General features: G+C 44.5%; 1 protein-coding gene across 3 annotated transcripts in view; it reads right to left on the bottom strand.

Moving 5' to 3' along the window:
- Window positions 1-15,705, bottom strand: part of LOC127572488 (excitatory amino acid transporter 1-like) — a 60,121-nt gene that overhangs the window by 40,223 nt on the left and 4,193 nt on the right. For all 3 annotated transcript variants that reach the window (XM_052019835.1, XM_052019833.1, XM_052019832.1), the window contains 3 exons: window positions 12,734-12,898; window positions 8,264-8,512; window positions 7,366-7,503 (listed from right to left, as the gene is read on the bottom strand). In XM_052019835.1, the coding sequence (XP_051875795.1) occupies window positions 7,366-7,503; window positions 8,264-8,399 (274 nt within the window). In that variant the 5' untranslated portion in view covers window positions 8,400-8,512; window positions 12,734-12,898. The remainder of the gene's footprint in view (window positions 1-7,365; window positions 7,504-8,263; window positions 8,513-12,733; window positions 12,899-15,705) is intronic.

Genomic DNA, 15,705 nt, shown 5'->3' with positions numbered 1-15,705 from the left:
TACTTTCCCATATCAGCTGCTCCTATCCCTCTCCAAGGCAATGGTAAAGGTCAAGGAGTTATGGTCACAATCTCCAAAATGCTCTCCCACCGGGAGATCTGAAACCTGATCAGGCCCATTGCCTAGTACCAGGTCCAGAATGGCCTCTCCTGTAGTCGGCCTGTCCACATACTGTGTCAGGAATCCTTCCTGTACACACAGAACAAACTCCTTCCCATCTATCCCCTTTACACTAAGGACGTGCCAATAAATAATCACCCATGACAACAACCCTGTTATTTTTGCACCTCTCCAAAATCTGCCTCCCGATCTGCTCCTCAGTGTCTCTGCTGCTACTGGGAGGGTCTGTGGAATACTCCCTTCTTTCCTGTTTCTGTCAGTGATCGCTACCTTCCTGTTTCACTTTAACTTTCTTTTAAATATCTATAGAAGTTCTGACAATCTGTTTCAACGACTAGTTTTATCTTGTACTGTAAGGTTCCTTACCTTGTTAACATTTATGCCATTCTCTGCGGTTTCTCATATCTGTCCATTCTTCTGACCTGCCACCTACCTTTGCACAATTATGTGGCTTTTCTTCTCCTTTTGGAACTTTAAGGATCCTCTTAAATATCTCCCTCTGCATATCGACAAACTGATCTCTTAACCTAATTTGCAGCTAATTTTAGCTAGTTCTCTTTTATTCCCTTAAATTGCCTTTATTTAATTTTGAAATACTAGTCTTGGACAATTCTTCTCCCCATCAAACTGAATAGAAAATGCTATCATGTTTTGATCGCTCCCATATGTGGGGGTGCCTTCATGATGGGGTCAGTAATTAATCCAAGCTCCTTGCACAATACCAGGCCCAGGGTAGCCTGCTCTCTGAATGGCTCCAGTGAACAGTGGGATTATATCAAAGGCCCTAATGAAGTCCATGTAGACCATATCAACTACACTATCCTCATCGACAACCAGTCACCCCTTGAAAAATTCCATCAAATTAGTCAAAGAGGACCTTTCCTTCACAAGGCCATAAGACACAGGAGCAGAATTAGGCCATTTTGCCCACTAAGTCTGCTCCCCCATTTGATCACGGCTGATTTAATTTTCCCTCTCAACCCCATTCTCCTGCCTCCTCCCCGTAACCTTTGACACCCTTACTAATCCTATCAACCTCTGCTTTAAATATACCCAATGACTTGGCTGCCACAGCCACCTGTGGCAATGAATTCCACAGATTCACCACCCTCTGGCTAAAGAAATTCTCCCTCAGGTCCAGGCTAATTATCCCTGATTGATCTCTGCCTCTCCCAGCACAATGTTCCCATCATTTTTTTCAATTATTTCCCTCCCACTGATCTTGGACTTAGCTACCTGTCTTATCCCTGCTGCTCTTCTTTATTTCAAGTTCTCTGTGTTGTTTCAAACGTTAAGTGCACTCAGATACAGTAAACGCATAGACACAAAAAAAAAGTAAGGAGTAGGCCACTCCATGCCTCAAACCTGCGCTGCCATTCAAATTGATCATGGCCTCCCTGCCTAAGACCTCATCTCTTCTGGTCAGGTTCATCAGAGCCCTCAATGCCCAAGTCTTTATCTATTTACTCTTTAAACATCCCAGTGATCCAGCCTCCACATCTCCCTGGGGTAGATAATTTCAGAGATTCACCAACCTCTACCAAAATAAGTTTCTCACACCTGAGTAACAAAGAACAGTACAGCACAGCACAGGCCCTTTGGCCCACAATGTTATGCCAACATAACTAATCCCTCCTGCCTACAAAATGCCCATATCCCTCTATTTTCCTCTCATTCATGTGCCCATCCAAGCCCTTCTTCAGGCATCCACCACTCTCTCAGTAAAAAAACTTACCTCTCACATCTGTTCTGAACCTACCCCCCATCACCTTGTATTATTTTTGTAATATTGCTTAGCCACTGATTTATTCATAGAATTCTATCCTCCAGCCCTTCCTTTCACACTGTTTATCATTTCCCATACAAGTACCTTTCTCTCCAACTTTCATCCCTTGCCCCTGCTACTTGGTTTAAAATCCTCTCTCCTTCCTGTTATCACAACTCACAAGAACATAGGTCCAGGGGATTCAAGTGTAGACCATCCCCCATGGTACAGCTCCCACTTTCCCTGATACTAGTGCTGGGGCCCCAGGAGCTGGAGCCTACTTCTATTGCACCAGTCTTTGAGCCACACATTCATTTCTCTAGTCTTATCTGTCTTCTGCCAATGCCCATGGGGTTCATGTAATAAATCAGAGATTATTACTGAGGTTCTGCCTCTTAATTTGGTGCCGGGTTCCTCTCTATGAAGAACCTCTTTCTTTGCCTCTGCCACCTCCATGTACCACGACTGCATTCTCACTGAGATCCTCTCCAGCCCAGGGCTGATATCCCAGACCCTGGCACTGGGCAGGCAACATAGCCTCTAATTGTGCTTTTTGCTGCAGAGACCAGTGTCAGTCCCCCTCACTATTCTGTCCCCTCCAACCATTACATCTTGTTTGCTCCCCACTCATCCAAATAAGCTGGAAGAACCCCAGATTCCTCAGCCTTTCAAGGAAGAACTATGATTGTTTTTTTTTCTATTGCTCTGTTTCTACTGAGAAATTTTAGCCCAGTTTTTTTTTCCCTTTTTTTTGTTGTTTGTTTTTCTTTTGAAAAGTTTTTTTTTTGTTTAGTTTATATTGTTTATAATTTTTTTTGTTGATTTGGGTTTTTTTAAAATTTATATAATAAATCTTTTTCTTTCTTTTATATTATATTCATTTACTAAGAGATCGTTGGATCTACAGATTTTTTTTATATTTTATTGTTCTTTATGATTACATATGCTATGATTGTTATCCTGATCTCTTTGTATTACATGTATAAATATTGATGCTATATATCAATCTGTATTAATTTTAAAACTAATAAAAAGATTGAAAAAGAAAAAGAGTTTTTTCAAAAGGTGACCAAGAGGATTGACGAGGACAGGGCGTTATATGTTGTCTACATAGAATTTAGCAAGGCTTTTGCCAAGAACCCAGAGATCCAGAAGGTTAGAACACATGGGATCCAGGGTGAGTGAGCCAATTGGATACAAAATTGACTTGGTGGAATCAGGCGGTCAGTGGTAAAACATAGAACAGTACAGCACAGGCACAGGCCCTTCAGCCCACAATATCTGTGCTGAGCATGATAGTGGAGGGTGGTTTTTCTGACTGGAGGCCTGTGACCAGTGGCATGCTGCAGGGATCGGTGTTGGGTCCTGTTGTTTGTCACCTATATTAACAATTTGAATGAGAATGTAAGTGGTATAATTAGTAAGTTTGCAGATGACACCAAGTTTGTGGTGTAGTGTGGACCAGTTCTGTCTTTTTCCATAACTATTTAAAAACTAATAGAATTATGGTCACTGGTCCCAAAATGCTCCCCCACTGACACTTCAATCACTTGCCCTGCCTCATTTCCCAACAGGAGGTCGAGTGTTGCCCTTTCCATCAGAGGGCTAGCTACATGTTGTTTGAGAAAACTTTCCTGGACACATTTGACAAATTCCACCCCACCTAACCCTTTGCAGTGTGGCAGTCAGAGTCTATATCAGAGAAGTTGAAATCACCTATTAATTATAATCCTATTATTCTTACAGCTATCTGCAATTTCCCTACATATTTGTTTCTCTAACTCCCACTGGCTATTGTTGGGGGGGGGCCTATAGTACAATCCCATTGAAGTGATTATCCCCTTATTTCAAAGTTCCACCCATATAGCCTCACTGGATGATCCCCCAGGAATGTCCTCTACTTCGTACCACTGTGATGTTCTTCCTAATCATAAATGCAACTCCCTCTCCTCTCTTACCTCCATCTCTATCACACCTGTAGCATCTGTACTCCAGAACACTGAGCTGCCAGTCCTGCCCCTCCTTCAACCATGCTTATGTTATGGCTATAATATCCCAGTCCCATTTACCGATCCATGTCCTGAGTTTATCTGCCTTACCTGTCAGGCTTCTTGCATTAAAATAAATGTAGTTTAGCCTCTCACTCCCTGTCCTGCCCCTGCCTGTCCTGTCTATTGAACTTGCTCACTTTAACATTTATATTTGCCTCAACTTGCCCATCTGCCACACTCTTGCTTTGGGTCCCAGCCCCACACCAGACTAGATTAAACCCTCCTGAATAGCACTGGCAAATCTCCCCACCAGGATATTGGTCCCCCTCCAATTCAGGTGCAACCCGTCCCTCTTGTACAAGCCACCTCTGCCCCAGAAGAGATCCCAATGGTCTAAGAACCTCAACCCTTCCCTCCTGCACCAGCTCCTCAACCACGCATTCATCTGCCCCATCGTCCTACTCCTACCCTCACTAGTACATAGCACCAGGAGTAATCCAGAGATTACAACCCTTGAGGTCCTACTTTTTAACTTTATGCCTAACTCCCTATATTCATTCTGCAGAATCTCATTTCTTTTTTTTCCTAGGTCGTTGGTACCAACATGCGCAATGAACTCTGGCTGCTCCCCCTCCCCCTTGAGAACGTTCTGCAGCTGCTCGGAGACATTCTTGACCCTGGCACCTGGGAGTCAACACACCATCCTGGAGTCTTGTTCACGGCCACAGAATCTCCTGTCTGTCCACCTATCAACCTCCTATCACTACAGCTCTGTCTGTCTGCACCCAGACCTGGCTGCTGCTGCTGCTCTCCTCTGAAAGGCCATCTCCCCCAACAGTATCCAAACAATATAAATGTTACTGAGGGGAATGCCCACAGGGGAACACTGCACACTCTGCCTACCCCCTCTACCTTACCTGGTGGTCACCCAACTACCTACTGCCTGCACTTTAGTTGTGACCACCTCACTAAATCTCCTGTCTATGATGCTCCCAGCATCATGGATGCTCCTGCGTGAGCCCAACTGCAGCTTCAGCTGCTCGATGCAGCCAGTTAGGAGCTGCAGCTGGACACATTTCCCACAGGTATAGTCACCAGGGACACTGGAAGGTTCCCTGAACTCCCACATCCTGCAGGAGGCACATACCACTACCCTAAGTGCTATCTCTAAACCACTGAGACTACAGACGAAAGTGAAAGATCTTACCTTATCATACCGTTACCACCCTCACCATCTGGGACATGCCCTCCTCTCGTTACCACCATCAGGGAGGAGGTACAGGAGCCTGAAGACCCACACTCAATGATTCAGAAACAGCTTCTTCCCCTCCGCCATCAGGTTTCTGACCAGTCCATGAACACTACCTCGTTATTCCTTTTTTTTGTACTATTCATTTTATTTATAGTAACTTTATGTCTTTGTATAAATTTCACATCTTATAAGTCAGTGATAATAAATCTGATTCCAATTTGGATTCACTGCTCAGCCTAACCCTAAACCCAGCCCTAATCCTAAAATCACCTATTACAGCCCTATTTATTCCTACACCTATCTACGATTTCCCTCCTGTCTCATGATATTGAAATCAGCCTTATCCAGGACCTTAATTTCCAGATGATCCTTATCCCTTCCATTCTTACCTTGAAACTTAGTGTTACGTCCACTGTCTTTAAAATGGTCTCGCACTGACCTATTAGATCATGAGGAGCATAGACAGGGTGAAAGCACACAGTCTTTTTCCCCAGGGAATGGATGCTAACAACAAGAGGGCATAGGTTTAAGATCAGAGGTGAGAGATTTAAAAGGGACATCAGGGGCAGCTTCTTCATGCAAAGGGTGGTGCATATTTGGTGAGCTGCCAGAAATAGTGGTAGAGGCGGGCACATTAGCAACATTTAAAAGCCATCTAGATGGATAGGAGAGGTTTAGAGGGCTATGGACCAAACGCAGGCAGATGGGACTAGCTCACTGGGCAACACAGTCAGCATGAAGAAGTTGGGCCAAAGGGCCTGTTTCCATGCTCTATGACATCCCAACCACTCACCTTGCTCTTACATAGAGCTGGTACAGATAGAATGGGCCCATTGGCCTCCTTCCATGTTGTCACCATTCTGTAGTTCTGTGAAATGCAATTCATTCAGCAATTGATCAAATATACACACAGTTCATTCAGAAGTTGACAAGGACACAGAGTCGATTCAGCAAATCATCATATACAGACAATTCATTCACAATTCATTAAATAAATTCAGTTAATCAAGCAAATTAAACAATGCATACACAGTTCATTTGCAAGTCACCAAATGCATACAGTTCATTCAAAAGTCATCAAACACATGCACATTTCATTCAACAGATAACCAAATTCAGGCAATTCATTCACAGGTCACGTGTTCTATGCACAGTTCATTGAGCAAGTCACTGAATACAGGCATGGTTCATTCACAAATTACAATAAATGCATTCTTCATTCACATGTCACCAAACACATATAGAAACATCGAAGAAGTAGAAGCAGGCGTGGGCCATTCGGTCCCTCAAGCCTTTCTGTGTACAAAACTTTCCCCTCAGATCTCCTTTAAAACTCCTTCCTCTCACAAGCCTATGCCCTTGTTTTTGATACCCGTACCTTGGGAATAAGATTCTATTTACCTTATCTGCACCCCTTATAGTAACATACACTTCTATCAGGTCACCTCTCAGCCTCCTTCACTCCAGGGAAAACAAGCCCAGCCCATCCAATCTCTCCCTATAACTCAAGTTCTCCAATCCAGGCAACATACTGGTGAATCTCCTCTGCACCCTCTCCACTGTAATCACATCCTTCCTATCGCATGGCGACCAGAACTGCAAATTCTCCAAGTGCTGCCTAACCAGTGTTTTGTAAGGTTGCAACATAAACAACATAATCCCTCAACATAACCACCCTGACCTATGAAGGCAAGCATGCCAGATGTCTTCTTCACCACCATATGTTGCATGGTCCATCATCCACTTTCAGAGAACTATGGATTTGGACCTCAAAGTCCTTCTGTTCATCAACATTCCTTAGTGCCCTACCTCTTTACAGTATATGTTGTACCTGTATTTGTCAGGATTAAATTGTCTTGTCAGGATTAAATTCCATCTGCCAACACTTTGCCCAACTTTCCATCTGATCCATACCCTGCTGTAGCCTTAGACAACATTCCTCACCATCCACACCACCACCAACTTTGTGTCATCCGCAAACTTCCATACCAACTGTTTTATAAAGTTGTACAATAACGTCCCTGCTCTAATATTCTCTGCCCCAGTTGATGAAGGCAAGTATCACTTACGCTTTCTTCACCAATTTATACACCTGGCCCTGCCATTCATTGTGTGTGTCCCACCATTAGTAATGAGCGCAATGAACCCAATTGGGACCATCTCAATGAATGAACATAGAGAGGATTGCCAAACAAGTCAGTATCTTTCTCTGACTACAATGTAAGTGGGATCCATACCTGTCACCAAACTGGAAATGATGAGAGGCATCACCATCATATGTAACATGCGCATCAGCAGTTCTCCTGGGAAGGAGAAGTATTTCACCTGGCGAAAGCTCATTTGATATTTCCTGAGACAAAAGCCAAGTACGACACCTGGGGAGAGAGAGCCAGTGACAGACCAGGCAAATGAGAATCACCCTTCATCCAGACAGCACAGGAGACCAAACAGAGAGAGCATCAAATGTGTATCATTCTTCTGTGCCCAACAGAGTGTAATGGGGAGATAGTTGGGTCAAAGGACAGGCTAGCAATGATTCATACTGTGCCGTATAGGGGTTGGGGATGTGTCGGGTTGAGGACAAGGGAAGTGACATCTGTTTGCAACATTGATACAGACACAGGGAGAGCAAATGTGGCAGTGGGATTAGTTTGGGGATTGATGCAAGGAGACAGGAGGGAGCGGGGCAGTGAAATTAGTGTGGAATTGATACAGGGCTGTGGAGAGAAAAGAGGGCCAGTGGGATTAATGTGGAGATTGATGCAGGGATGTCAGGAGGGAGCAGGGCAGTGGGATTAGTTTGGGGATAACACAGGGCTGTGGGGAGGGAGCGGGACAGTGGAATTAGTGTGGGGACATACAGGGCTGTGGGGAGGGAGCGGGGCAGTGGGACCAGTGTGGGGACATACAGGGCTGTGGGGAGGGAGCAGGGCAGTGTGATTAGTGTGGGGACATAAAGGGCTGTAGGGAGAGAGCAGGGCAGTGGGATTAGTTTGAGGATGTATGGACAAGCGTAAGGATAGATGGAAATGAAGTTCCTGGACTGGGGGGAAGCTGATTTGAATATCCTAAGACAGGACCTGGCAAAAGTTAACTGAGTGAAACTACTTTTCTTTAGACTTCACCTTTACTAACCAGCAATAACTGCCACCACAGTGAACAGCACAAACACATTGTTCTTGCCAAATTTCTTCACATCTTCACTGGTAATCTTCCGAAACCGCGACTTGGTTAATGTGCGTTTCTGGAAGCCTTGCTGGATTCGTTCCATTGCACTGATGGCCAATGCCTCTGTCTTTTCCCAGTTACTTTCTCAGTGATTTTGGGTAAGGAATGGGTCACTTAATGCAGCAAGTATGGATCCAAACCTCGAGAGACAATGGCCTGCAAAGTTAAACCAGAGCCAAAGCACCATGTTAACCTACAGTTCACACAGAACATGTACACCTTCAGCTAAAGAACAACATGGTGCACACATTAAGATCATGTGAAAGTAAAAAGGAGGTCATTGATGGCAGCGTATCTGATCTGGTCTCTGTGGGTTTTAGCAAGGCTTTTGACAAGGCTCCACATGGTAGCAAATTCAAGACAGGAAAAGTCCATGGAATACAAGGGAGGTAGGGAAATTGGATCCAAAGTTTGCTCGGTGGCAAGAAGCAAGGAGAAATGGTGGCTGAGTGTCTTTGGTGCAGTTTTTACATGGAGAGAGGAAACAAAGGTTTACCAGGCTGATTACTGGGATGGCAGGGACAGACGTAGGAGGAGCAATTGGTGTGGCTAGGATTATGCTTATCATTGCAAGGGTCAGTGCTGGGACCTTTGATGTTTGTGATGTACATTAACTATCTGGATGTGAATGAAGGAGGCACAATTAGTAAGCCTGCAGATGACATGAAAATTGGTGGTTATGTGGATATGAGGTTTTCTAAGGCTGCAGTATGATATAGATCAGCAAAAGAACTGGGAAGAGCATTGGCAAAACATAGAGCAGTATGGGCCCTTTGGCCCACAATGCTGTGCTGGCCTATATAAACCTACTCTATGATCAACCTAACCCTTCCCTCCTACACAGACAATATTCCTCCATTTTTGTTACATCCATGTGCCTATCCAAGAGTCTCTTAAATGCTCCTATTGTGCATTCCAGGCAACCACCACTCTCTGTGAAAAAACTACCTCCAACATCTCCACAAACCTACTCCACGATCAATCTAACCCTTCCTTCCTGCAAAGCCCATAACCCTCCATTTTTCTTACATCCATGTGCCTACCTAAGAGACTCTGAAATGTTCCTGTTGGATCACTCTACCACCATCCACAGCAGTGCATTCCAGGCATCCGCCACTCTCTGTGGGGAAAAAAAACCTCTGACATCCCCTAAACTTTTCTCCACTCACCTTAAACGGATGTCCTCTGGTATTGGGCATTGCCGACCTGGGGAAAAGGGGCTGACTGTCCACTCTATCTATGCTCCTCATAATCTTGTACACCTCTATCAAGTCACCTCTCATCCTCCTTCTCTCCAAAGAGAAAAGCCCGAGCTTGCTCAAACTTTCCTCATAAGACATGCTCTCCAATCCAGGCAGCATCCTGGTAAATCTCCTCTGCACCCTCTCTAAAGCTTCCACATCCTTCCTATAATGAGGTGACCAGAATTGAACACAATACTCTAAGTGTGGTCTAACCAGAGTTGTATAGAGCTGCAACATTACCTCGCGGCTCTTGAACTCAATCCCCCAAACTAATGAAGGCCAGCACGTAATATGTCTTCTTAACCACCCAATCAACTTGTGCAGCACCTTTGAGGAATGTATGGACTTGGACCCCAAGATCCCTCTGTTCCTCCACACTGCTGAGAATCCTGCCATTAACCTTGTACTCTGCCTTCAAGTTTGATCTTCCAATGTGTAATCCTTCACACTTTACCGGATTGAACTCCATCTGCCACTCCTCCGCCCAACTCTGCATCCTGTCTATATCCTGTTGTAACCTACGACAACCTTCTACACTATCCACAACACCTCCAACCTTCATGTCATCTGCAAACTTAACAACCCATCCCTGCACTTCCTCATCCAAGTCATTTATAAAAATCACCAAGAGCAGGGGTCCCAGAACAGATCCCTGCGGAACACCAGTAGTCACCAATCTCGAGGCAGAATACTCTCCATCTACTGCCACCCTCTGGCTTCTGTGGGCAAGCCAATTCCAAATCCACCCAGTCAAGTCTCCATGGATCTTATGCGTCATGACTTTCTGGATGAGCCTTACATGGGGAACCTTGTCAAACACTTTACTAAAGTCCATATACACCACATCCACCGCTCTACCTTCATCCATTTGTTTTGTCACCTCCTCAAAAAATACTCATAAATCCCATCCTAAGAATCCTCTCCAATAGTTTTTACACCACTGATGTAAGACTCACTGGTCTCTAATTCCCAGGATTATCCCTATTACCTTTCTTGAACAACAGAACATTTGCCACCCACCAATCTTCTGGTACCACTCCTGTGACCAGGGAGGACACAAATATCATTATCAATGCCCCATCAATCTCTTCCTCGTGTCCAGTAGTAACTTGGGGTATATCCCATCCGGTTCCGGGGACTTATCTATCCTAATGTTTTTCAGAAGCTCCAATACTACCTCTTTCTTAACCTCAACGTGCTCCAGCACATTAGCCTGTTCTACGCTGACCTCACATTCATCAAGCCTTTCTCCTTAGTGAACACTAATGCAAAGTGTTCGTTAAGGACCTCCCCTACCTTTTCCACCTCCAGGCACATTTCCCCTTTATCTCTGAGCGGTCCTACCTTCACCCAAGTCATCTTCCTGTTCTTCACTATTTGTAGTACGTCTTGGGGTTTCCCTTAATCCTACTCGCCAAGGCCTTCTCATGTCCCTTTCTAGCTTTCGTAAGTCCTTTATGAGCTTCTTCCTGGCTACCTTATAATTCTCGAGCCCTGCCTGATTTTTGCTTTCTAAACCCTAAGTCTGCAGATAGAATTTAATCATGACAAGTGCAAGGTGATGCATCAGAATTGGGTCTATTATTACTGACCTATATGTTGTGAAATTTGTTGTTTTGTGGCAGCAGTACAGCACAAAGACATAAAATGACTATAAGTTACAAAATAAAAAAAATAATGCAAAGAAAGGAATAATGAAGCAGTGTTCATGGACTGTTCAGAAACCTGATGGTGGAAGGGAAGAAGCTGTTCCTGAATCGTTGAGTGTGGGTCTTCAGGTTCCTGTACCTCCTCCCTGATGGTAGTAATGAGAAGAGGGCATGTCCTGGATGGTGAGGGTCCTGAATGATGGATGCTGCCTTCTTGTGGCACCGCCTCTTGAAGATATCCTTGATGGTGGGGAGGGTTGTGCCTCTGATGGAGCTGGCTGAGTTTACAACCCTCTGTAGCCTTTTGTGATCCTGTGCATTGGAACCTCCACACCAGGCATTATGTGAGGGCAAACAAGGGTAGGACATATATAGTAAATGGTAAGGGACTGGGGTGTGTTGATGAGCAGAGGGACTATGGGGTACAAGTCCATAAATAACTGAAAGTGGCAACACAGGTAGAGAGGTTGATGAGGAAGCCTCTGGGATGCAGGCCTTCATCAGCTAAGGCGCATAATACAGGAACTAGATGCCATGTTACAACTTAATGAAACATTGGTGAGGCTACAAATGGAGTATTGCGTCCAGTTCTGGTCACTGTAAGGAGGATGTGATTGTGCTGGAGATGGTGCAGAGGAGGAGATTCAGAAGGATATTGCCTGGATTATTGGAGAGTAACAGTTATAAAGAGAGATTAGATAAACTGGGTTTGCTTTCCCTGGAGCAGAGGAGACTGAGGAGTGACCTGACAGAGACATGCAAAATTATGGGGGTGGGGGGGGAAGGGTAATAGACAGGGTAGATAGTCGTATGTTTTTTCTCATGGTCTAAGACAAGAGGGCAGAAGTTTAAGGTGAGAGGTCAGAAATTATGAGAGGACCTGAGGGAAGATATTTTCACAGTGGTTGGAATCTGGAACACTACCTGAGAAGGTGGAGGAGACTGGTAGTCTCACAAAATTTAAGAAGTATCAAGACAAATACTTGAATCACCAAGGTATAGAAAACTCTGGGGCAACTGCAGGTAAATGGGATTAGCATTGGTGGGTGCAACAACTGATGTGGACTTGGTGGGCCTGTTGCTGTGCTGTACAACTCTATTCTAACAGGACAAGACAGACTACACACAGGAGGATGTTCCCAGTAACTGGGGAGTCCAGGATCAGGGCTCACTGCCTCAGGATATGGCATATGCCATGTGGGACCAAAAGGAGAAGATATTTCTTGTGGAATTCTCTACTAAAGGCTGTGGAGGCCAAGTCATTAAATTTATTCAAGAAGGGTATAAATATATTTCTTAATGCTGACGAGATCAAGGGAAAGAGGGAGAAGGTGTATGATCAGTTGTGACTGTGTTCACAGAATCAAAGAATGGTTACAGCACAAAGGCCCATTGTGTCAGCACCAGCTCTGTACCCTAGTAACTCATTGATTCCACCCCCATCCCCAGACCTCTTCCCCATAGCCTCCCAACTTTCTGCTCACCATGTATTTATCCAATTCACTCTTCAAGGCCACAACAGAACCTGCCTCCAGCACATCTGCAGGTAGTGCATTCCAGATTCCAATGTGTCAAAATGTTTATCCTCGTTTCACTATTAATTCTTTTCTCCTTTATTTTGTACCTGTGACCTCTGGTCCTCGATGCTTCTGTCAAAGGTAACAACAGCAGACATTATGAGATTCTAAATTAATAATTACATAGAACAGTATAGCACAGGAACAGGCCCCTCAGCCCACAATATTGTGCTGAACTAATTTAACTAGTAATTAAATGCCTAACTAAACTAATCCCTTCTGCCTGCACAATATCCATCTCTCTCCATTCTCGGCATAGTCATGTGCCTATCTAAGAGCCTCTTAATGCCTCTATATCACATCTGACTCCACTACCACCCCTGGTCCCAAGTCCCATCGACTACCACCGTCTTTCTATGTGCAAGCCAGTTCTGAATACAAACGACCAAATCACCGTGGATCCCACACATCTTAATCTCCTGGATGAGCCTCCCATAAGGGACCTTCTAAAATGCCTTACTAAAATCCATATAGACAACATCCACAGCTCCACCTTCATCAATGATCTCCGTCACCTCCTAGAAAAACTCAATCAAGTAAGTAAGACATGAGCTGCCCCATACAAAGCCATGCTGACTGTCCCTAATTAGGCCATGGTTTTCCAAATGCTCATATATCCTATCTCTAAGAATCCTCTCCAGTAGCTTCCCTACCACAGACATGAGACCCGCCAATCTATAGTTTTCAGGATTATCCTTATTTCCTTTCTTGAATAATGGAAAAACATTATTGTCACAGGCACTGAGGTACAGTGAAAAACTTGTCTTGCATACTGTTCATATAGATCAATTCATTACACAGTACATTGAGGTAGTACAGGGTAAAAAAATAACAGAATACAGAGTAAAGTGTGACAGCTACAAAGAAAGTGCAGTGCAGGCAGACAATAGGGTGCAAGGTCATAACAAGGTAGATTGTGAGGTCAAGAGTCCATCTTATCGTGCTGGGGAGCTACCTTTAAAACCACCTTTTAAATGTTGTTAAGGTACCTGTCTCAAGCACTTCCTCTGGCAGCTCATTCCATATACTGACCACCCACTGGGTGAAAAAGTTGCCCCCCAGATTCCTATTAAATCTCTCCCCTATCACCTTAAAGCTTAGTACCGTCTAGTACTTGATTCCCCAACCCTGGGAAAAAAACTGAATGCATTCCCCCTATCTATGCCCCTCATAATTTTATACACCCCTAAAAGGTTATTCCTCTATGCTCCAATGAAAAAAGTCCCAACCTGCTCAACCTCTCTTTATAACTCAGTCCCCTGAGTCCCGGCAACATCCTCGTAAATCTCCTTTGCACTCTTTCCAACTTAATGGCAACTTTCCTATTGCAGGAATAGGAAAATTGAACACAATCTTCCAAATGTGGCCTCACCAATGTATTCTACAACTGCAACAAAACATCCCAATTTCTATACTCAGTACCCTGACTGATGAAGGCCAGCGTGCTAAAAGGCTTCTTCACCACGCTGTCTACTGCGACACCACTTTCAGGGAACCATGTATTTGTATTCCTCGGTCCCTCTCATCTACAACACTCCCCTGGGCCCTACCGTTCACTGTGAAGGTTCTACCAATTTGTCTTCCCAAGATGCAACACCTTGCACTTACCCGAATTAAACTCCATTTGCCGTTCTTCAGCCCACTGACCCAGCTGATCGAGATCCCTCTGTAAATCCTGAACCATCTTCACTGTCAATGACACCACCTATTTTAGTGTCATCTGCAAACTTATTAACCGTGCCTTGTTCATTCTCACCCAAATCTTTGATACAGATGACAAATAGCAATGGTCCTTCCACAGAACCCTGGGGAACATCACTAGTCACAGGCCTCTAGTCTGAGAAAGAACCTTCCACCATCACCCATGGTTAGTATGTTTGCAGATAACAACAAAATAGGTAGAAGGAAAGGTTTAAAAGGATATGGGCCAAACACAGGCAAATGGGACTGGCTTTGATGGGAATCTTGGTCGGCATGGACCAGTTGGGCCGAAGTGCCTGTTTCCCTGCTGAATGGCACTATCACCCTCTGCTTCCTACAACAAGCTAATTGTGTATCCAATTAGCCAGCTCTCCCTGGATCCCATGCTATGACCTTCCATATCAGCCTACCTTGTGGAACCTTATCAAAGGCCTTACTGAAGTCCACCACCTTGCCCTCATCAACCTTCTTGGTCACTTCTTCAAAAACCTCAGTCAAATTCGTGAGACATGATCTCCCACACACAAAGCTATGCTGACTATCCCTAATCGACCCTGTCTCTCCAAGTGCTTGTATACCTTATCCCTCAGAATTCCCTCTAGTAACTGGGCAGCACAGTAGTGTAGCGATTAGCATAACGCTATTACAGCGCCAGCGATCAGGTTTCAATTCCTGCCACTGTCTGTAGGGAGTTTGTACATTCTCCCCGTGACTGCATGGGTTCCCTTCGGGTGCTCCAGTTTCCTCCCACATTCCAAGACCTACGGGTTAGTAGGTTAACATGGGTGTAATAGGACAGAGTGGGCTCGTTGGGCCGGAAGGGCCTGTTACCGTGCCTTATAAATAAAGTTTAAAGTTTAACTTACCTACCACAAATGTTAGGTTTACTGGTTTTTCTTTGCAGCCCTTCTTAAATAAAGGCACATTAGCCTTTATATTAGCCACCCTCCAGTCTTCTAGCACTTCAGCAGTCACTAACGATGATGCAAATATCTCAGCCAGGGCTCCTGCAATTTCTCTCTAGCTTCCCACAGTGTTTTTTGATATACCGGATCAAGCCCTGGAGATTTACCTTGATCCACTTTAAGATATCCAACACCTCCTCTGCAGTCTTTTGTCAAGATATCCCCATTAACTATCTCAAGTTCCAAAGTCTTCATGTCCTTCCCCACGGTAAA

The sequence above is a fragment of the Pristis pectinata genome, chromosome 7 (genome assembly GCF_009764475.1).
Source record: "Pristis pectinata isolate sPriPec2 chromosome 7, sPriPec2.1.pri, whole genome shotgun sequence".
NCBI lineage: Eukaryota > Metazoa > Chordata > Chondrichthyes > Rhinopristiformes > Pristidae > Pristis > Pristis pectinata.
This window is presented reverse-complemented; position numbering and strand designations above follow the sequence as displayed.